This window comes from Hippocampus zosterae, chromosome 7 (assembly GCF_025434085.1).
Source record: "Hippocampus zosterae strain Florida chromosome 7, ASM2543408v3, whole genome shotgun sequence".
Lineage (NCBI taxonomy): Eukaryota > Metazoa > Chordata > Actinopteri > Syngnathiformes > Syngnathidae > Hippocampus > Hippocampus zosterae.
In genome coordinates this window covers 2,207,799-2,228,632 of record NC_067457.1, presented here as the reverse complement: position 1 = coordinate 2,228,632, position 20,834 = coordinate 2,207,799, and the positions used below count along the sequence as shown (strand labels likewise).

The 20,834-nt window shown below is 48.8% G+C and overlaps 3 protein-coding genes and 1 long non-coding RNA gene across 7 annotated transcripts in view; 2 read left to right on the top strand and 2 right to left on the bottom strand.

Annotated features, from left to right (window-relative positions):
* The window catches only part of LOC127604074 (uncharacterized), a 140,516-nt gene that overhangs the window by 33,572 nt on the left and 86,110 nt on the right, over positions 1-20,834 (bottom strand). The window lies entirely within an intron of this gene.
* The window catches only part of aldh18a1 (aldehyde dehydrogenase 18 family, member A1), a 140,164-nt gene that overhangs the window by 34,225 nt on the left and 85,105 nt on the right, over positions 1-20,834 (bottom strand). The gene's annotated exons all lie outside the window — the stretch shown is intronic.
* med1 (mediator complex subunit 1) lies at positions 557-9,386 on the top strand. Its single transcript, XM_052070770.1, has 16 exons — positions 557-724; positions 1,540-1,646; positions 1,798-1,876; positions 2,113-2,167; positions 2,238-2,370; positions 2,446-2,474; positions 2,545-2,616; positions 2,715-2,789; positions 3,045-3,208; positions 3,299-3,410; positions 3,483-3,607; positions 3,702-3,829; positions 3,987-4,188; positions 4,292-4,387; positions 4,578-4,683; positions 5,024-9,386. The coding sequence occupies exons 1-16, from the start codon at positions 586-588 to the stop codon at positions 8,808-8,810; spliced, it is 5,409 nt and encodes a 1,802-aa protein (XP_051926730.1). The 5' UTR covers positions 557-585; the 3' UTR covers positions 8,811-9,386.
* Positions 9,635-20,368, top strand: LOC127604044 (SH3 and cysteine-rich domain-containing protein 2-like). Of its 2 annotated transcripts, XM_052070861.1 has the most exons (12): positions 9,635-9,876; positions 9,952-10,046; positions 13,379-13,751; positions 13,985-14,079; positions 16,557-16,641; positions 16,741-16,853; positions 16,946-17,009; positions 17,117-17,172; positions 17,301-17,389; positions 17,673-17,724; positions 18,144-18,281; positions 18,746-20,368. In XM_052070861.1, the coding sequence occupies exons 2-12, from the start codon at positions 9,957-9,959 to the stop codon at positions 18,842-18,844; spliced, it is 1,254 nt and encodes a 417-aa protein (XP_051926821.1). In that variant the 5' UTR covers positions 9,635-9,876; positions 9,952-9,956; the 3' UTR covers positions 18,845-20,368. The 2 variants fall into 2 exon arrangements, with proteins under 2 accessions (XP_051926821.1, XP_051926820.1); XM_052070860.1 differs by having other exon boundaries at positions 9,635-10,046.

The following is a 20,834-nucleotide window of genomic DNA, read 5'->3' as shown; positions in this document are numbered from 1 at the left end:
TGCGCCCCTTCCCACGTCGTCTCATCCACTTGCTTAATTACCTCCCTGTCAAAAAAAAAAGTCATTGTAAAAAGGCGGCACTCATCACCACGGGTCGATGAATGAGATGCTTCAGGGGTCACGCTGGAGAGAAACCCGCACCAAACAGGGACGGCTGGTTTGTGGCAATCGGGCGCCGCCTGGCGCACGTTTCCACTTTAAATTTGAGTTGCGTTTGGCGCTCGGGATTAAAAGGAGCAGGAACAGTCTGTAGCCACCCTTCCAATTTTTTGCTCCAGCACATTTGTTTTGGTGTACTAAAATCAAATTTTACTGGATCTAAAAGTTTTAGTTTTCAGTTTTACTTGCATTTAATTCCCTTATAATTTAGGCTAGGGACTAAAGATTGCAAAAACAATTTATATGCATTACCACATAAAGGCCTACAACATTTTTTCTTCTACATGGGATAACTAATATTAGAGTGCATCCCAAAAAGCGACGACGTCCGTCAATATTGTTTGCGCGTTTGGTATGAGCATTACTGTAAAGTACGGAAGCCGGCACAGGTCCGGAAGCTGTTGGGGGAAGGAGGCGGGATCGGCGATGAATAGCGAAGTGGACACAATGGCGGCGGTGCCTGCAGTCCTGATGCAGCGCAGTCCTGCCACGGAACTTTCGGTCCCGCTTCCGCCGGCAGGGGTTCAGCCTCACGGGGAGCGAGTGAAAACCGAAGAGGTGACCGGTGAGCGTGATTTACTGTCGCCCTCCCCCCCACAACCCCCTACACTCTGCCATGCCCCTTTGGTTAGTCTGGCTAAGCTCGCGAACAGAGGCTAACATGACGTTAGCACACGATTTAGCCTCAGGAAAGTATTTGTATTCATTTTTTATTCGTGTGCGGATAGGTGGAAGCAATACAGTAACTACATTTACAGTCTTTTTCCTACACGGACACTCTCCCACCGAGGTCTGTTGGATAATATTCTTCTTTGTTTTGGTTGTAACGTTCTAGTACTGTACATAGTCATCGGCTTCCAAAACTTGCAGTTCATAAATGGAGTTATCCAAATGTGCATGTGTTGCGTTAACAAAGCATTTCATTAATTTATTTTATGAGCATGGGAGTTATTTCGGGTTGCAGTCATGTACAGTTAGTCCAGGAAAAGAATTTGAGATGCTACATAATTTAAATCATGTACTTAATATAGTGCTGTGCAATAAGGTATTTCAATTGGGAAAATGAACGCAATTAATTAAAATGGCGACCCTACTTGTTACAGTTTAATATTCTCTTTACATAATACTGTAATGGTAAAATAAGTGTTTCCGTTATGTAAACACAATTGATAGTAATAAATGAACAAATGGTCATTTATTTCACATCTTAAAATGAGCAGTCAAGTTTGGCTTAATTGGTGAATTTGTCTGTTGACAGCTCTTTTCCTATGTACAGGTGAGGGAAGCCAGCCAATCGAAAGAAGAAAATTGTTCAGTTTGCTGGCGCTAACATGGTCAAATTGCCTGTCCAAAAGTTAAAGCGCCATGTTTGTTTTCCAGAATCGGAGAAGCAGAGTCGCATGGTTGCTTTGCTGGAGAGGCTTCATGCTAAACACAACGCGGCCCGCCCGTGGCAGGAGACCAGCAAGGTGGTGCGTCAAGCCATGGTGAGGCACACTCTTTACATTAAGTGTTCTTAACTTACAAGTGCCTCAACTTGTGAGTTATTTTACTGAGCAGCAGTTTCCCCCACAAGTGTGCAGGAACTGCATTTACAACGACAAAAACATGGACGACCTTGTCTTGCTTGCTCTGTAGGAGAAACGCGGGATGATGAACGCCGCCAGTCACCAGCTGCTACTCACCTGTTTGGAAACCCTTCAGAGGGCACTTAAGGGTGAGACCGACACCTTTTCAAAGCAGCTTTGAAAACCAGAACGGACCGTCGTCGCATTTCAACGTTCAGTTTTGGTTTTGGCTTCTTTCAATTTATTAAAAATTTCCTGAACAATCTGTAGCCATATTTCCACAAAGGCTCCATTAACATTTGCTTCTGGGGACCAAAAGTACGTTTGTCTGGTTGGGCCTCAGGGCCAACAATATTAACTGATTCTCTTTCCCTCTGTTTTTCAGTTTCATCTTTGCCTTCCATGACAGATCGTCTCGAGTCCATAGCGAGACAAAACATGTGAGTGTGCACACTTCCCGTGAAGATACAGGAAATGTATTCCAATGGTTTGTGCTCTTTACTTTGCCAGGCTGGGCTCCCATCTGAGCCCGTCCGGAACCGAGTGCTACATCACTTCGGATATGTTTTACGTGGAGGTGCAACTAGACGGCGCTGGCCAGCTTGTGGACGTCAAAGTGGCTCATCAGGGCGAAAACCCCACGGTAAGGCTGATCCCAACACTTAAACGTTCTTGAAGATGCTGTCAGATCAAAATGAACGTTTTTGTTTTTCAACAGAGCTGCCCTGAGTTGATTCAACATCTAAGGTGAGCTTATAATTTGCCACCGTTATCATTGAACGGATATGCTAATTTCGTCCATGTTTTTTCGAACAAGGGAGAAGAACTTTGAGGAGTTTTCCAAGCATCTTAAGGGACTGGTTGACCTGTATAAACTGCCTGGAGACAAGTGCGTTTTGAAATGTCTCTTTCTTTATTTTATTTTTTAACTCTCCCAGTGTCGTCATCCATTTTGATTATCTTTTTTTTTTTTTTTTTGCCTTGCAGTAAACTGAAAACAAAGATGTATATTGCCTTGCAGTCCCTGGAGCTGGATCTCACCAAGATGATGCACATGTTTCGGTCAGTTTTCCTGCCTCAATTGGATAGCTAAGCGAAAGGGTTGGAGTTGTTTTTACTTTATGTTAACTGTTTTGTAAAGCGCTTTGTTACAGCTAAAACAAATAAAAGTTTATTCTTTGATGCATCTTTTGCTTCCCAGTACTAAGCGTCTCCTCAAACTGTGATAAAATCGATGGATCAACCAGTTGCGACTTACTCTCGTCGAGTTATTTCATTTTTTAAAAAAATTGTTCTCACCCCTCTGTCCGCCTGTAGGCTGGCGACCAACGCCAACGCCGTCGAGACGATCCTGCTCGGCAACGTGGGCCTGCTGACAGCCAGGAGCGGCGGCCATCTTGTCACCCTCCAGTGCTACGTGTCGCCGTATGACATTTTCGAGGAGGGAATGGGCGTGCACGTCAACCTGACGGACGGCAACGGTAAAAGCCACTGGAGGATGTTTGCAGTCGGCTGCTTTTGAGCTTTGCTTTGTATTTTTTAACGAATGAAAAACTGACTGCGTACAACAGTCGCACGCTCGCTGGGCGTGAGCGTTTCCGTCACCATCGAGGGAACGGCCAACACCTACAAGCTCCCCATTGCGCCGCTCATCACTGGATCGCACCCCGTGGACAACAAGGGGTAATTGATATACCGTTACAAAATAGAATCAGTTTTAATTTCAATGAGTGGTTCATTTTGGATTTGTTTCAGAACACCTTCTTTTTCCACGGTGACCAACTCCAACTGCGTGGACCTGCCGGCTTGTTTTTTCCTCAAGATGAATCGGCCCATGCCGTTCTCCCAGTCCTTCATCCACAGACTGGGCAACGCTACAGGTGAATTGTTGAGAAATTATACCGTTGTTTCTGAGGCAACTCAAGCACCAAATCGCCGTTTCATGGACAATTGGATTAATTGTGTGTTTCACAGCTATCCCTGTGTTTGAAAGCACCCCAAGCTTGTCTGCGCTCTACCAGCTGATTGTCCAGAGTCAACTTCAGTCCCCGGAGGAGGGGGCGGCCACCCTGCCGCCCTCACACAACATGCACTTCTACTCGGTAAGCGCGCTTATAGTATGCAACCAGACACATATTGTCGGACGTAAGGCTGGGCAATTTTTTAACTTGAATTGAATCACCGGAAGGGGACAGGAAATCGATTTGAATCAGTCATAGGGAAAAAAAAACTCAATCGATTTTCTCTGCGCTCCAACAGGTGCTGCCAGACCAGCAGCACTGCTACTTCTTGAACGGTGACGCTCCGGTGCAGGACGGTCATTCCTTGCAAGGTGCCCTGGTGAGCAAAATCCCCTTTCGCCACCCGGCTCAGGTGCCCCTCCTGCTGGACATCATTCGGCACCAGGCAGCCTACAACACCTTGATTGCTAGCTGTGTGAAGCGGACGTACATCAAAGAAGGTAGCCGGCAATTTTTTGGGGGGGACGGGTTGTGTAATTTTAACCACAATCGCTCAGCCAGGAATGCAGATTCATTCGCTTTTATTCTTAATTCGGCCTTCAGACAGCGTCGGCTTGCTGCAGTTTGAGGTCTGCCCCCTGACCGACTCGAGCTTCAGCGTCTCGTTCCAGCATCCCGTCAATGAATCGTTAGTCTGCGGTAAGCTCTCGTTCTCACACAATTTAACAGAAGACTTGCCTATTTCCCCTACCTACTTTCTTCTTGCTCATATCTCCCCTTGAGTTGAGCATTGCACCTCCTGTTATCTCATAATAAAAGATGATTGAGCAGGCCACACCTACCGACAGCAGTCTTGACGATGTTTCAATGCATCTTTTTTTTTTTCCAGTTGTGATGGACGTGCTGGACTCCAGGCAGGTGTCCTGCAAACTATATAAAGGACTGTCTGACGCGCTGATCTGCACCGATGACTTCATTACCAAAGTGGTCCAGAGGTAAGTGTGTTTGCTACATTAAAAAAAAAGCTTGTTTTGGTACCATTGCCAATATTTTAGTTCAGGAATTGGCAAGCATTTGCATTATTACAAGTCTTGTAGTCTTTGTATTCATTTAAATAATTCTTCCTGATAATTCAAATGTTCGTATTTTTTAATAAATTTATCTCATTTAATAATTGAGTCAGTATACTATATTGTACTGCACATCAAACAATATTTGCAAAATAAACTATTGGATATATGTTTCACTGAATAACTGGTTCAATAAAATTCCATGAATTATAAATACACCTCATCTTCGAATGAACCGGCCTCTGTGTTCTTCCTCTTGTCTCAGGTGCATGTCCATTCCTGTGACAATGCGGGCCATCCGGAGGAAAGCGGAGACCATCCAGGCAGACACTCCGGCCCTGTCTTTGATTGCGCAGACGGTGGAGACCATGGTGAAAAATAATCCGCCGCCCTCCGGCAGTCCCGCCTACAACATGGCAGGCGGAGATGCGACAAATCCGATGGGGCTCTTGGGACTCACTGGCGGCAGCACCCCCACTGGAGGAGGACCACCCGGCGGGCCTAATTTTACCGGGTCGATCACTTCACTGTTCGGGATGTCTCGCAATGAAAAACAAGTAGCCGAGTGCCAAACTCAAGCCGGCCAACAACAGCAGGTTCAACAACAACAACAGCAGCAGCAACAGCAGCAGCAGCAGCAGGGTCAAGGCCATGCGGAAGACTTCAGCAAAGTGACGCAGAATCCAATCCTGACGAGCCTTCTGCAGATAACGGGAAGCGTCGGTTCAAGTCCCAGCTCGCAGAACGCGCCGCCGCCTCACCAGACTCCGCCGCCGACGTCATCGCCCGCTAGTAACACCAAGAATCATCCCATGCTTATGAACTTGTTGAAAGACAACCCTTCGCAAGACTTTGCCGCCCTGTACGGTTCCAGTCCGCTCGAGCGACAGAATTCATCCTCCGGATCACCTCGTACTGATAGCATGGGGGGGGCCACTTGCCCCGGAGGAGGTGTGAAAGGCAAGAAAAAGCGGCCACGAGTCCCAGAAAAGGGGGGGTTGTTGCCCGGGACTCCTGGTGCAGGCGCAGCAGCCGTAGGTGGTTTGGGCCTGAAATCTCAACAGGCGACTTCCATGTCGCACCATCAGCACCACGCGGTCTCGCATGAGGACGATTTCCACCGCGAGCTTCTCTCAATGGACGTCGATGCGTCTCAGAACTCCATCTTTGACGTGAATCTGCCGGGCGACGGCTTGGACACCCCCCACAGCATCACTCCGGCCCCGAGCCAATGCGGAACCCCGCCCTCTGGCCCCAGCATGCCTTATCCGCCAAGTCACATCCAGGCCCAGCCCCCGGCGGGCGCCGTGCCGCCCCGCATGGTGCGCCTTTCGAGTTCTGACAGCATCGGACCGGATATCACGGAAATTCTGTCAGATTTGCCAGAGCAAACCGGAAAGGCCGGCAGCGGAGGCCAGCATCCAATGGGTGGGGGTGGTGACGACGCGGGCCCGCTGGGGACCCCTATTCGGGATTCCTCCAGCTCCGGACAGGGCAGCGCCGTGTTTGACTCGGCAGACATTTTCAACACCAACAGCAACGAGAACCCCTTCACCGACGCTGCCGACTTGATTGCCGAGGCTGCGGCCACACCTACCAGTGATTCATCCTCTACCAATTTCTTCACAGATGCGACTGACTTCAACCCTGACCTGCTGAACTCGGGCCACGGCATCTCCCAGAACTGCTTTGAAGACAGTTCACCGAGCGCTGACGGAGACATGGATCTGGTCAAGGGCTTTGGCGGGAGCAGTCAGCAGAATACTCCGTCAGGTACGCCCCAGAATCCCACACCGCACAGGCAAAACACCCCGGAGCCCTCGCTGAAAGACTCCTTTGATATGGGAATGTTTTTCGGCGGCAACAGCGGCACTGGCAAACCGCTTCTCGGGCAAGCTCCGGATTTGGGAGAAACTCATTTCGGAGGCTCGCAGAGCCCCCTCATGATGGGGTTGGGGCCGGCATGCGTCGATTTCAAAAGCGCAGAGTCCAAAGTCAAACAACAGAGCCTGATGCGGCAAAAGGATGACAATGCCGGCAGCGGAAGCAGTGGCTCGGGAATGGGAAGCCTGTCCACCGAGGGCAAACAGGTGAAACGTAGCAGGACTCCCTCCAGCGAGGGCAAATCCAAAGAGAAGCAGCCCAAACGAAAAAAGCTGGACCCAGATGGGAAGTCGCCCTCTCACAGTTCAGGCGGACGGCCGTACACGCCTCCCAGTGGCGGCTCTGGCTCCGGGGGGAGCTTGAGCGGAGGAGGCTCCAAATCTCCTGGAAGTTCAGGATGCTCACAGACGCCACCTGGTGGCGCCACGCCTCCCATTCCCAAGATTACAATTCAGATCCCCAAAGGCACGATAACCGGTGGGAAAACCTCCTCCCATAGCGGCTACACGTCCAGCAGCTCGGCCTCGAGCGGGACGGGAGGAACCGGGGGCACTGGCGGCAGCAAAAGCCACCATTCCCATTCTTCTTCTGGGAAGATCAAATCCAAGGAAGCCTCCATGGCGCAAGGCAGCAGCTCGAAGTCGGCGAGTGGTACGGGGATCAACACTGGACCCTCCCACTCTAAGGCTTCTTCTCAGGGGGTGGGTGTTGCCAAACCGGGGTCGTCTCCAATCACAAAACATGGACTCTCTGGTGCTGGAAGCAGTGGAAGTGGACTCGGCACTGGTAACAAGATAAAAACTCAAGGCGGTAAGCCTCCCGGATCGCTTATGAATCCAAGCATCAAGCCCAACATCTCCCCTTCTCACTCTCGCTCCAGCACATCTGGTGAAAAGCTGTCTTCGCCCATGAAAATACAGCAGTCCCAGGTACCGGGAACCCCGCCTTCCTCAAAGGCCAAATCCCCAATGGGCTCAGGAGCTGGCAGCTCCGGAGGATCCAAGTCTTCCTCCGGGGGAGGTCTGAGCTCCCAGAAGCCGATGAGCGGGACCCCCTCGACTTCCACATCCTCGTCCTCCAGCTCCTCTACTTCTTCCGCTTCCATGGGCTTTTCTGGGGGCTCTCAGTATAGCGGAGGGAGCGGTGGAAGTAGCGGCGGCGGGAGTAGCGGAGGTGGGGGTGGCGGCGGCAGTGGGGGAGCCGGCCAGAACAACGCCAACAACCCAAACGCCAAAGGAAAGTCCCCCAGTCGAAACAAGAAACCGTCCCTCACGGCGGTTATTGACAAATTGAAAAGCGTGGGCGGCGTGGGTGAGGACGGTTCTGAAGTTGGACCGCCCGGGGGCCCGCCTGGTCCCGGGGCCCCGGCCGGCAACGTTCCTGTCAATACCCCGCCTTCAAGCATGGTCACCGCCAAGCACGCCGCATCTTCCCAAAGCGGGGACTACAAGCGTGAGAGGTCTGATAAAGAAGGAAAGGCAAAAGTGTCCGTTTCAGCGGGGGCGAGCGGGGATAAAAAGCTGATGGACCCCAAAACAGGAGGGGTGAGCGGGTCTGGTTTAGCCAAGATCATCATCAGCAAGCCTGATGGAGGCTCACCCAGCATCAAGGCGAAAGTCACCCTGCAGAAAGGCGGCGAAGGCCCCGGCGACTCCATGAGGCCGCAGATCAGCAGCCTGAAGGCCTCGCCCCTGTTCAGCGGCTCCACGCCCAAGCACGACCGCTCATCCCCGAGCCACAGCCGCTCGCCTGGCCACACGCCTCTCAACCACGACAGCGAGAGCGAGTCGGGCAGCAGCTCGGTGGCCGAGAAGTCCCACCAGAACAGCCCGAGCTCTGACGACGACCAGACGCCGCGACCGCTTCCTGCCCAACAGGACTATATGAGCGCTGTCCCGCTGGGCTCCGGCGAGAAGCACAAGAAGCATAAAAAGGAGAAGAAGAAGCGGGAGCGCGAGAGGGAACGGGACAAAGAGAAGAAGAAGTCCATGTCAGGTGGACCGTCGTCGCACCCGATGAAGGCGGACAGCTGGTCCCGTTCGCCCATCTCGGCCTCGGAGTCCTCCTTGTCCATGCTTGCCTCTGAGCGGCCTTCGCGATCCAGTCCCATGTACATGAGGAACGAAGATGACGACCTCATGGACTCTGCGCTCACTGGCAACCTTTAATATCACAGTTTGTAAATATATAATTTTTATTATTCACAAAAGGAAACACACAAAGGTCTCTATTTTGGGATAAACAGTACAAGATGCAATGTGTAATTTCATGTTGGAGGTTTCCATATGATGTACTTTTATTATTTACACTTTTTAACCCCATAGAACTTTATTTATTCATATTCGGACCATGAGTTGAAAAGAGAACATATTTTACGTGTGATTTTGAACGTGCCATTTTGCTTGGGATTAGGATGGCAGACTCAGTATTGTCTACACTGTCATACAAATCCCATCATCTTTTAGTCTGAAGTTAAGTAGAAGAAAAACACCAGTCACTATTTTGGGAAGTTTGTACATATTTCCGCAGGCCAGGATAGTTGCAGCTGTTTTGGTTAGCAATCTAGTTTGAATAGACTCTCTGGTTGTCTCTTTAATGAGGAAAGGTGTCATTTTCTGAGAAATTGACATTAGTCTCGCTATACCTTTTTGTGTTAAAGCTTACTTTAGATTTTAATAAGAGGGGATGGGGATACGGTCCTGATTCCTACATGTTCAATAAAGATTTGAACTTGTGAAAATGTCTTAACTACCTCTCTTTGTGTTTATTGACAGCAGCAGCAAAGTCAAGGAGAGCTGGTTTTGAGAAGAGCACCTTTTGCTCTACTCTGGCTCTGCCACTTGTACACTAGGGGGCGTCATTGTATCAGAGGCTGACAAAGGACCTTCCGGTTCACATCTTCCGTATGGGCCTTCCTCGGGAATTTTTTGACCAATCATAAACGAGGTAGGCGCTGCGTCACTAGGAAATCAAACGTCACAGAGCGCGCTTGTAGTTTTCAGTCGAAGAGTGGAGCGGCAAAGTGGATGACCTGTGAGAGAAAGAAGCCAGCCGGCGTCCATACTAAGTTCCCGGCTATCGAATTGGACTTCAAACGCGTAAGCAGACACGTTATATTCACGCCTTGACATTCAAGTCAACAACTGTGACACTTTTGACGGGATATGTCGTTCGAATGAGGAGCTTGGGCCGAGGGAAAGGCGCCAAACTTGGACGACTCCTGGCCATGTGCAGGTCATTTCTCGCCTCATTTTTTCGCCAATCTTCTCTCCCGTTCGACTAAGAAAGACTGAGGGTTGTAAATTCCAGTCGTCATGACGGAAATGAGCGAGAAGGAGAATGAGCCACAGCGGCGGGACCTCCAGAGAGCACCGGCTACTGTGCCCAGCCAAGCAGAGTCCAAGGTAAAACCACACCTGCACCCCCCCCGCCCCCTTGCCCATTTGTTTCTGTTGGAGCTTATGGGCATCTGTTCCTAATTAGGCGCCCAGTGAACTTTACGTTGTCAAGAAAGTATTGGCGATTTTAACTCATTTTCCAACCCAAAATATGTTTCAATGGTTAGTTAAGTGTTGTAAATCAGTGGTCCCCAACCCTCGGGACGCGGATCGGTACCAGTCCCTGGTCATTTGTTATTTGGTGGCACAGAAAAAATTAATAAATTACATTATTTCTGTTTTATTTATTTGCTGAGTGCCTATGCTCGAAAGAAAGCCAAAAAAAATGCACATTTGCATGGTCTTGCGGCTGATACGTTAAGTGTGTGATTGTGTGCTGTATCTGGAAAACGAGGCCGACAGCCTTCAACAAGTCATTGTCAAAGACACGCAACAAATCACAATGATCCTGGCGAGTGACCTTGTTGTTTGGTGCTTGCCTCGAGACGACACAGTGTGCGTAAGGTGGCCGTTGAATTTATGGTTCAATCCCACAGCAGAAGTTTGCCGTGTCTGGCCTGAGCTCGTAATTCACAACAAACGGGCCGACTGGACGTGTTCTCCGAAACCTCTGCATCGTGCTAACGCTACTCGGTCACCATAGCGATACTATATAAAAGCTCAAGGTACCGGTACTTAAAAAAAAGCTTGTTGTGATTTGAAACAAAATCTGCCTTTTGAAATCATTACATAAAAAAATCCATTTGGTTCGGTGCACTTTTGTATGGAATGCTATCAAATTCTTGCAAGAACAATACTGCTGCTATTTTAGTTAGAATACTAGAAAGCAACCTACTGTAGAAATAATGCCCCTCCCAAAATCTAGCATCCACCTTGTTTTTATTCATGTGCTCTTTTGCGACAAGATCCTTCCCTGTTCTTCAGCCTGTTTGAGGGGGGAAAAATGAGCACAGGGACTGGTCTTTGCCCGAGGCTTCTATAAATAGGCTGTTGTGAAGAATTCTGGGATAAATTAATGATTGAGTAGTGGGTGTGTGCGAGAACTCTCGTGGGAAGGCAAAGAGGGGGAGAAAGGTAAGCTGCGATCACAGCAATGGAAATTTTTCTCATGGATCCCTTGCAATAGCCTGCAGATACAGTAACTATAATTTTTGTTATTTTAATGAACATCTACATTGCGTTTGGGAATGTACATCATCGACCCCACCTTGGGGATCACTTTCCGATCAGGTGTACACGAAGCACAAATTGCCTGCCGTTGCTCTACTTTGCTCATTCAGTCTGCTCTGCGTTTGCATGCGAGTAGGTGGGACGTTGCGTCACAGCGGGGGCTTTGTAATCTGCCACGCATAGTTTCATACCAGGTCCACTCTCGTCGATTCACACCGTGCAAAGTGATTAGTCCCGTGTTAAATCACGGGTGACCTCGTTAGGCGTGACTCCAACCAGCCACCAGGGCCCGGATCGGCGCGCAAACGACCTTTGCAAACCGCAGAGCTTTTGCATGGGCATGCATGAAAAATTTACCTCATGAACACATTTAAACGGCATGGTGCAATCAAGGAAATGAACGCACACATTTTTTTTCTTTCCGATTTTGTGGATTTCCAAACAAGTGAGTATAATGTCGCTTCATTCGGTACCGCCACTACTTGAGCACTTTCATTTTAATACGCTAATGCAGTCAACAGCGACAAGTAGCCTCCTGCTCGCTCGCACAAAATAAGCTGACTGCAGCTGATCAAGCGGCAGCAGTGGCCCGAGTGCAGCAAGAAGGCTTGCTCACGTGGCAGCTTTGTGACTGCTTCCTTGCTCTTTTGCTCTCTTATCCTCCTGAGGAGTTTCAGAGACTTGAAATTCAAGCGCTGCACTTTCCGCGAACTCCCTCGATGTGACGTGCAGCGGCTGTTCTGGTCTTTAAAAAAAAAGTAGTGTTATTAAAAAATACAAACGCCAGCATGAGCGAAGCACTTTTTCCGCTGAGGATAAGGGCATAACTTAAGATTTGATTGGTTGTTTAGTTTTGCCTTCAGGAGTATGTTTTGTGCCATTTATTGTCTTTATAAGAACAAGAAAGTGTTTTGTGTCTTTTTTTCCACGCGACGGCACCGGCAAAAACTGGGTCAACCGAGGCAGATCTTCATCGCTCACACTAATTGCCGTCTGCACGCCGAGAAAAGGAAGAAGAGCCGCTGTGTCCCGAGATATATCGATTGGAATTTTTACACAACGCTGCACAATGCTCAGTGTTTCATTAAATGCCACAAAACAACCAACATTGGGTATATGAGCCACATGCTGCTTCACCTCGAGATTATCTCATCATATGCGGCAGATAGTCGCTGGTAAAATTCCATGCCAGGATTTTAAACTTAAAATCGTTGGTTGGAGCAAATGCAAAGACATTCTTGAGCGCTCGAGCCACATGCTGCTTCACCAAGACGGCTAAATAAGTGTTCACCTCGTCAGCGTCCTTTTCTGTGGCCGTGACGAGATGAAAAGAGGCAGTGTTGCGGATAAACTCGCTGCGTCCGGTGCCAAGACGGGCGGGCCCGCTCAATGAACCCAATCAAAAGTGCATTTTTAAAAGGCCTATCGATTGGTGTCCGCTCGCAAGGGGTGGCAAATTTGTGAAGTCAGGAAGTCGGGAGGGGTTGGCGGGCAAGGGTGATGGAGATGGAAGGAGAGAAAAAAGCCCGACTGGGAGCGAACGCTCTTTGAAAATGGGCCTTTTGAGGCAAATGTCCTCATGTCCTTGATCCCCCTCCATCCCATCCTTGTCTTGTTCTTTCGTTCAAAGGCACTCATGTGTGTCGTTATGTCGACCGTTGTCATAAAAATGATTTGGTGAAGCAGCACGTGACTCATTAGTCAGCATTTATCTCCGGGCTGGATTGCAGTGCTTGAATTGAATGGCCCTCACCGGACTCGGCTTTCAGGCATTAGTGTAAGGTGTTGTTGAAACCTTTCAGCTTTTGAGTTAGTCTGCAACCCATCGAGGCAGCTAACTAGTCAAGCGTATATTGCAGGACTTGCAAATAGTTCTACACCAAACTGAGCGTTGTAGCATTAGCATTCAATATTCTTTAATTGGTAATGCATTTCCAGTTTTGATTTCACCTGCCACCCATCGAGGCGAGAAACTCATCCAGTTTTGTGGAACTGAATCGTTTGACTCCAAACTTTGCTTTCCAGCATTAGCATTAGCAACATGCATTGCTTTCTAGCATTAGCATGTTGTTTGATCAGCAAATGTTCTTCCGATATCTTCTGCAACCCATTTAGGCAATAAATCGCCATCTCTTACTTGACGGCTAACGTGTTCGCGTTCCTTTCAGCTGCAGCGTCTGAAGCGCTCGCTGTCCTTCAAGTCTGTGATGCGCAGCAAAAGCGTGGACAACTTCTTCCAGCGGAGCAATGGCGACTCGCGACCACCCTGCACGCTCATCATCGCTCCTTCGCCGCCGCCCGCCTTGTCCGAGTCACCCCTGGCCTACGAGCGGTCGCCCGCTCTCTCGCCGGCCGTCAGCCCGAACCCGTCACTGTCCGAGTTGTCGCGCTCGCCCTCCGTCAGTCCCTCGCTGTCTCTGAGCGCCAAGGTTCAGCTCAAGTCTGCGGCCCCGCCCGCAGCGCCTCTCAAGACTCACAGTTTCCACGAGCACGTCTTCCGCAGGCCGACCGGCTGCGAGCGATGCAAACATGTGATCCAAGGTGATGGCCGCTTATATACAACATTTCTCGCTCCCAATTTAGGTCGCTAACGATTCATGGATGATTGGCTGTACTTGTTGTCAGTCCACAAATCTCACTGCGGTGTTTTGACAAGCAGCACTGATTAATTTGACTCCAGTGCCATCATCTGCATTCTTTCAGGCCCATCGCGTCAGTCTACCGGTGTGATTTCTGGTAATGTAATTGACTAAGCGATGTGGATGTCCACGCAGGCAACTCCAAGCAAGGTCTGCGTTGCAAAGCCTGCAAACTCGCGGCTCACCTGTGGTGCTCGTCGGAGCTGTCTCAGCAGCCGTGCAATGGCAAGGTAGGGAAGCCATGAAAAAATCGACTTTCACACCAAACTTTGCGTTCCAGCGTCAGCTTTGCATGTTTCGTAAATTGCTCGGGAACATACATGTGTGTTTTTGACTTCCCCTTGCGACCCGTCGAACCAGATTGGTTGCGGTAACAGTAATCCGCCTGGCAGTGGCTGCATATTTTCGCACGGTTAATCGCGGCAGCGTGCGCGCTGACTCGCGGAACGCCACGGCAGCATCTGGATGCCTTAATGGTTTCTCAAGTTGTTGGCCTTGGCGTCTGGCTAATGGGCTTAGCCTGACAAGGAGTGGGATGTCCTGTACAAAGAGGATCAGTCAGTCCCCTTTCAGTGCAAATATAAGCTGCCCCGCAAAGACGATTAAGACACTGACCAGCGTGTGAAACGTCGGCAAAGGTTAAAAAAAAAAAAACTATACATGAGTTCACCTTAAATTGTTGGACATCGAGCGGCTTTTCTCACCCAACCTTTCACGTCTTCTCACGACGCTGCAGCCCATCGCTTCCCCGCCACAAAATCAATATCTGCCCCCATACAGCTGGCCCGGCTTAATTCAGTGTGAAATTCGGGGGCCTTTGAGTGCGCGGAAGCAAGCCGTCGTCACTGTCCTTTTGGATGGCTGCTCACTCATCAAAGCGGGGATTAGACGTTTCGGGAATCAGCCGCACATCCGCATAACCGGGGAGTCTCACGGTGAGGAAGCACACTCGGAAATGTGCTTACCTAGTCATGAGTGTGACCTACTTCAGCCTGAAACATACAGATCAAATATTCATCCTATGCAGGGCTGGGTTAAAAAATTTTTTTTTTTATTTTTTGGAACCTTTATTTCACATAAAAGTTTTTCTGCAACCGCAGTAGTGACACACGCTTGTCATTTCACTCGTGAGACTCTCTTGCAGAAAGCCGTAAAGGAGATTTGAGATTTAGTTTCCTGCTTGTAGTCTGTTTGTTTTACCTTTGGCAACTTAAGGCGCTGCACATCATCGAATGTCTAAAATAAACCGAGAAATAAACGCTGACAGCACCCAGGTGCCTGCTCGTGTTCAATAGCGGAGTGTGACAGTCATCGTTTTTTTAATATGAGGCTCCAATAAAGCCGCCGTGTATTCTTGCTGTGGTGGCATCAGTGTTAATTTAATGTAAAGAACTTAATTAAAGAGGCCCGCTGAGCCCAGCCTGGCCTCAAATAATGACATGCAGGGACACGGAAGAGACATTTTGCATGTACGTCACCTCAAATTTTTTTCAATCTGTCTTTCAAATGAGTCGGCCCTTAGTTGTTGGCGCTTGCACGCCCAACTTTGCTTTCTTCTACGATTACCATTGCGATGTTTGAATTACTACGGAACACCTGGACGCTTGCTATTCATTCCTTCCACAACACGTTCGGCCTGTAAGCCAGTTGTCCAGCCCCCCCAATGTTGATACCTCACTGTATGTGTCTATTATTAGAAGCCCAAACGACTTCAAGGTGAGAAAACAGGCCTTTGTAATGTCTTTGTGCTTTCCTGACGAGCATTCTAGACATATTCCTCGCGCTAAATAAATCTCGCACTGATCCTCGTCTCGCTTGATCTTCCGCAGTTTGTCCTTGGAACGCGTGGTGATTTTTAGTCGCGCTTGATCACACATGAAACGAAAATAATAAGACTAATGTAGACAGGAGCCCTGTGGAATGCGTCGACGCGGTGTTTGCAGGCCCCCGTGGAGATGCTCTGGAGCCATCTGGCCAACCCATGACACTTCTGGCATCTGTGTTAACGATTCGCACCTTATTGTTGTTGTCCTCCTTAGGACACTTTTTGATTTGGTGCTGGCTTTTGTGGTCAGTCCAATCGCGCTCATCCTCAGGGGTGACCTTGCTTGCCTTAAGGGACGACAGCGCGACTATTTATGGCTGAGTGACTTCTACTCTGTAACTTTGCTGCCAGTTGGTCTGACGTTGTCGTGGTAAATTGCAGTCAAAATGTCCGAAATGTTAGATTCCTTCTCATCGAGTGAACTGGAAATGTTACCGTCTGTGATTGACAGATTGCCCAGTGGTGCACTGAACAGTGGTAGAAACGTCGGGCCTGAATTGCAACATGCGGCATGCCTTGATGGTTCAACATCACATGTCACATGCTAGCATTAGCATGACATGTTGTTGGAGCCACGATGGGACATTTACTTCATTTCTTGATTCCCTCTGCCAACCCATCTAGGCAACAAACCAGTCGGATCTAAATTGCAGGGCCCAAGGCAAACTTATCATTCTTAATTATTAAATTTGTTGGCCTCTGCAAACCCATTTAGGCAGCAGACGTGGCTGCATGCATTCTTTTAACATTTCACCTAGCCGCTTGCTAATCTATGCACACAAATGTGCCAACGCCACTTCCCCCCGCCTCCCTTCACGCTCCCATCACTTAAGACCTTACCTGTCACCTGTCGTCTTCCCCCCGCACGCCGTCTCTCTTCAGACGGGAGCTTTTAAGCGAAACTTCAGCTCGCCTCTACTAACCACCGAGTCGCTGGGCGTCGTCAGGGAGACTCCTGATGTGCAGGGTGAGTGAGTGAGGGGGGGTGTTTTGTCTGGTGGAAAGGTCGCCGCCGTTGTTTCAGGTGTTAGATGTCAAATGCGCTGCATCGTTTGTTATCTCGCAGAGGTGGACCGCGCCACGGTGGACCCCGTGTACGAAGCGCTGCGCTATGGGACGTCGCTGGCCCAGATGAGTCGCTGCAGCTTCGGCAGCATCTCCGAGTCGCCCTGCCACGAGGTAGCCGACTTTCGGTTGGCTTACGCGTAGCAAAAAGACGCGTCGGTCGAGGATTTCGGGCCGAAAACGCCACAAATGATTTGCTTCGACAGGCTGAGAAGTTCCCTGACAAGCTGGAGAATCAGCCAATCGCCGAAGAGGAACCCATTCCAGGAAGTGGGTGAAGTTGTTTCAAAACGCTCTGTCCATACATGCACACATACAAAATGTAAACATCCTTCTTCTTCCTCATTGTGTGTGTGTGTGTGTGTGTGTGTGTCCAGTGCTCACCCCTCCCGAAAGCGAGAAGGCAGATTCCGAAGAGCGAGTCAGCCTAAAGGTGTGCATTCGCACTTCCTTTCCTATCTTTCCTCTTCTATTTACTTCCTTGTCTTTTTTCCTTTGCTCCTTCTCCTTTTCTCTCTTCTTTTTCTCCAAGTACCGTAATGCGTGTGTGATTTTCTTTAGACTCCCAAGCGTGTGGAAGTCCACTCCATGCACACCTATGTGGCTCTCTACAAGTTCCTGCCTCAGGAGAACAACGATTTGGAACTACAGTCAGTTCTTTCATTGTCATCGGTACATTTCCGTGACGTGCGGGACAGGAAGTAGTCAACCAATTTATTAGCGAGTCACTAATTCGCCTGATTGCATTTTTTTCTGGGAAACCTTTTCTATCATGAGCTATGGAAACTGCATTAATTTAAAAAATAATAGTAATAAGAAGAAATCTGTTTGACTCATCAACTTAATGAATTTCACGTATGGACCACTCAGCCCTAATTGAACCCAAGATCATATTTCCGCTAATGCGAGCTGCTTCTTCGGTTTATACTTCAGGCCCGGCGATCGTGTCAAAGTCACAGATGACTCCAATGAGGACTGGTGGAAGGTGAGTTTGGAAGCAACGTCGTCATCTTCGTTCCTGCCTCCCGTTACCCTTTTGCGAGCAAACGCCATCCTGGCACTTGTGCAATCAGTCAAGCCTCCTCCAGTCCAACGAGGCGGCGAGACTTGAGAGCCTGCTGGTTGCCTTTGAAGTTCAATGGGCGTGGGGGTGAGGATGCCTGGTTAGCGTGGGAGGTGGGGGGCGGTGGGGGGGGGGGGTTGTCTGTGTTTCGTAAAACATGCAGTCACATGTTTACCATATGTGCCACTAACCTGAACCCTCTCTCTCCGTTACGCTGAACCCAAAGTAGCGAAATGAGCCACTTGCTGCTTCACCGAGTTATTCTAAAATGATCATGAAGTGTCATGTCTGGTGATTGCCCTGTAAAAGTATAAGAGTGCCTTTTTGTGCTTGATCATCAGGGGAAAAGCCGCAGCAAGGTGGGATATTTCCCTGCCAACTTTGTGCAGCGAGTGCGTCCTGGCGAGCGAGTGTGGAAGGTCATGGCTGGTTTCCACGGCAACAGAGACAAAGGCCAGATGACGGTGAAAGAGGCCCAGGTGAGCACGCACCCATCCCCCCCCCCCCCCCCCCCCCCACACACACACACATCCACACACCGAGTGAATGCATTAATGACAACGTATGCAAATGGATGCGTGAAAGTGCTGAAGTGACAGAAGATGGCACATTTGCGTTGTGATTCAGCCCAACTCATGAAAGAGAAACTCACCATTTTCCCCCAATGATTCTTTTTCTGTTTTCTGCCCCGTCTCGCTCCCAATCCATTATCCATATCGTCACCCCTCATCCCCGTTGTTAACCTCCTGCATATCCCATCGTTTCTGGTTTGCCCCCCCCCCCCCCCATCCACCTTTCCTCTCAATCCGATTCCCATTCTTTGGCCATTTCATTGTCCAAATCACTCGTATCACCCATCACCCATAATCGTGTTCGCCATCCTTCCCAAATCCTGGATTATTCCCCCCCCCCCCCCCCCCCACCCCACATTCTCCTGCCGCAGATCTGCGTGGGCAAGAACGAGGAGACGGACGGCTTCCTGCGGCTGAGCAGTGGCAAGAAGCGAGGCTTAGTGCCGGTGGACATTTTGTTTGAAATATGACACCGGATAATAATAATAATAATAATAATAAGAGTACTTGACTTGTTATAATTATCAGAAATTGACAGAGGAACCCTCGGGAATGCTTCCCTCCCAACCCCTCTCAAAACGCCCTCGCCGACGGCCATAAAATGAACAGCTGGCGTAGGGAATAACGGCTTGTCTCGTTTTGTTTTCTTCAGGGCTACTTTTGATGTAGCGCAAATGTGGGAAATGTAGCATCACGGGGGGGGGGGGGGGCAAAAGCGATGTCAGGCTACCTCACCGCTAACTGGGAAAGCTCGATAGGGCTGCAGGGTGCCTACGGGGAGACTTGTGTGTCACGCATTCAGTCCTGTATTCAATATGGGTGCCTGATAATAATCATTAAAAAATGGATATTAGTTAGAAAAAAATTGTGACACTTTCCCGTCAAATCTCAGATGCAGTGGAACCTCCAAAGTGGAACGCGGAGCTTCTCTCATCGTTTTGAAGGTAGTCATTACCTGTGAGCTACATGCTATTTATGACTTTGAGATAGCTATATATAAACAGTAAACTGCAGTAATATTTATCATTTTTTGCACAGGACAAACAATACATGCCCGTGACTATTTTTATATTATATGTCCACACTGTTTGCGATTAAATATCCTTAGCTTGAATGGTTAACACACACAACATGCTATTCATTATACGATGGCATTTTGCAGTATTTCATAGCATAAGAAATGAACACATAAATCTTAATTAATCAGTTGTAGGGAAAAAAAATAATGCGGCTTTATTGTAGGACTCCTTATAATGTCAAATGTTAAGAGTGGACCATAATTTGTCCTGCCTTGAGGCCTTACGAGATTTTGCACGCGACGTCGTTTTGATTCCAAATTTATTTCCAACTCTCGGGGCGTTCCACTTTTTGGAAGATCTACGTTGCACTGCTCTCGCGATTGACACTACCACCGCGCAGATGCGCCTTTGGTAGTCTCGTCACATGATAATTTCACCACTTCCAATTTGCCTTATCTGCTGTACTCATACTGTACGTATGGTCACATTATGTGACCGTTTCTTGTCAAGGTGGCATCTCTCGCAACGTTTAAAAAAAAAAAAACAATAAATGGCATCAAAGCAATAAAACATGGCCAGCCTTCTCGTGACACGCTACTCGAAATAGTAAAGCCATGCAGGAAGGGACTAATCAGTGCATTGATATCCCAACAATAGCAGAGCATCACTTACAGTTTTCATTGGCATGCCTACTGCATCTTTGGCCAGTTTCTCCCATGACACGTCTGACAAGTACTCATTCAGATTCCTCTTTGCAGCTTGCAAAGCAAAATGTGGAAAAAGTAAAAGCCCAGTGAACACTTTGCACTCTTTATCTATTTACTCGACTAAGCCCGAAAACTATGCACAGCCCATGTCGTCGCTCGCTTTGTTTTGTCTACACACACGTACAGTCACACACACTTGGGCTCAGGACCATTTATTGACAGGCCATATCACTTTTCGGCGTTACCCAATAAAGTGCGATGAACCCTCCGTTTTGTTTGTGTGTGTTGTCCTTTGTTTGACGAGCTGATTGACAGCCCGGAGAGGAACTGTAAAATTAGCTCACCACATGTCCAAAATGTTTAACGTTGTGCGTTGCAACTTCAAATTAATTAATCAATACCCAAGAAGTACGTCTCGGTTTCCAAAAGGTCAGTGACCCCTGGTATCAAATGTTCGGTTTGCTTAATGACGGAAAGCCATCTAATTAACCTACAGAAGATGTTTTGCATCTATCCAATGTTGTTAGTCCGTTTTTTTTCTGTGCAGACCTTGGGAGGATCCATCACACTTAGGTTGCCCCTCGCCTCCATCCCGAGAAGCCCCCACTCGCCTGCTCGTAATGAGCGCAAGTAATACCATTAACTCCCAATAAAAGTCATTGGCAGCGGAAAAGCTGCTGGCAGGCCATTGACCACACTGGCACCGTGTGTCAGCGTGCCTGCTGTGGCGCAAT

Excerpts from the sequence above, each read along its gene's own strand:
- med1 (XM_052070770.1), top strand. The coding sequence starts at position 586 with ATGAATAGCGAAGTGGACACAATGGCGGCGGTGCCTGCAGTCCTGATG. Across the intron at positions 1,647-1,797 it reads AGGTGGTGCGTCAAGCCATG|GAGAAACGCGGGATGATGAA; the intron begins GTGAGGCACACT and ends CTTGCTCTGTAG. Across the intron at positions 2,371-2,445 it reads ATCAGGGCGAAAACCCCACG|AGCTGCCCTGAGTTGATTCA; the intron begins GTAAGGCTGATC and ends GTTTTTCAACAG.
- LOC127604044 (XM_052070861.1), top strand. The coding sequence starts at position 9,957 with ATGACGGAAATGAGCGAGAAGGAGAATGAGCCACAGCGGCGGGACCTC. Across the intron at positions 10,047-13,378 it reads CCAGCCAAGCAGAGTCCAAG|CTGCAGCGTCTGAAGCGCTC; the intron begins GTAAAACCACAC and ends CGTTCCTTTCAG. Across the intron at positions 17,010-17,116 it reads AGAGGAACCCATTCCAGGAA|TGCTCACCCCTCCCGAAAGC; the intron begins GTGGGTGAAGTT and ends GTGTGTGTCCAG.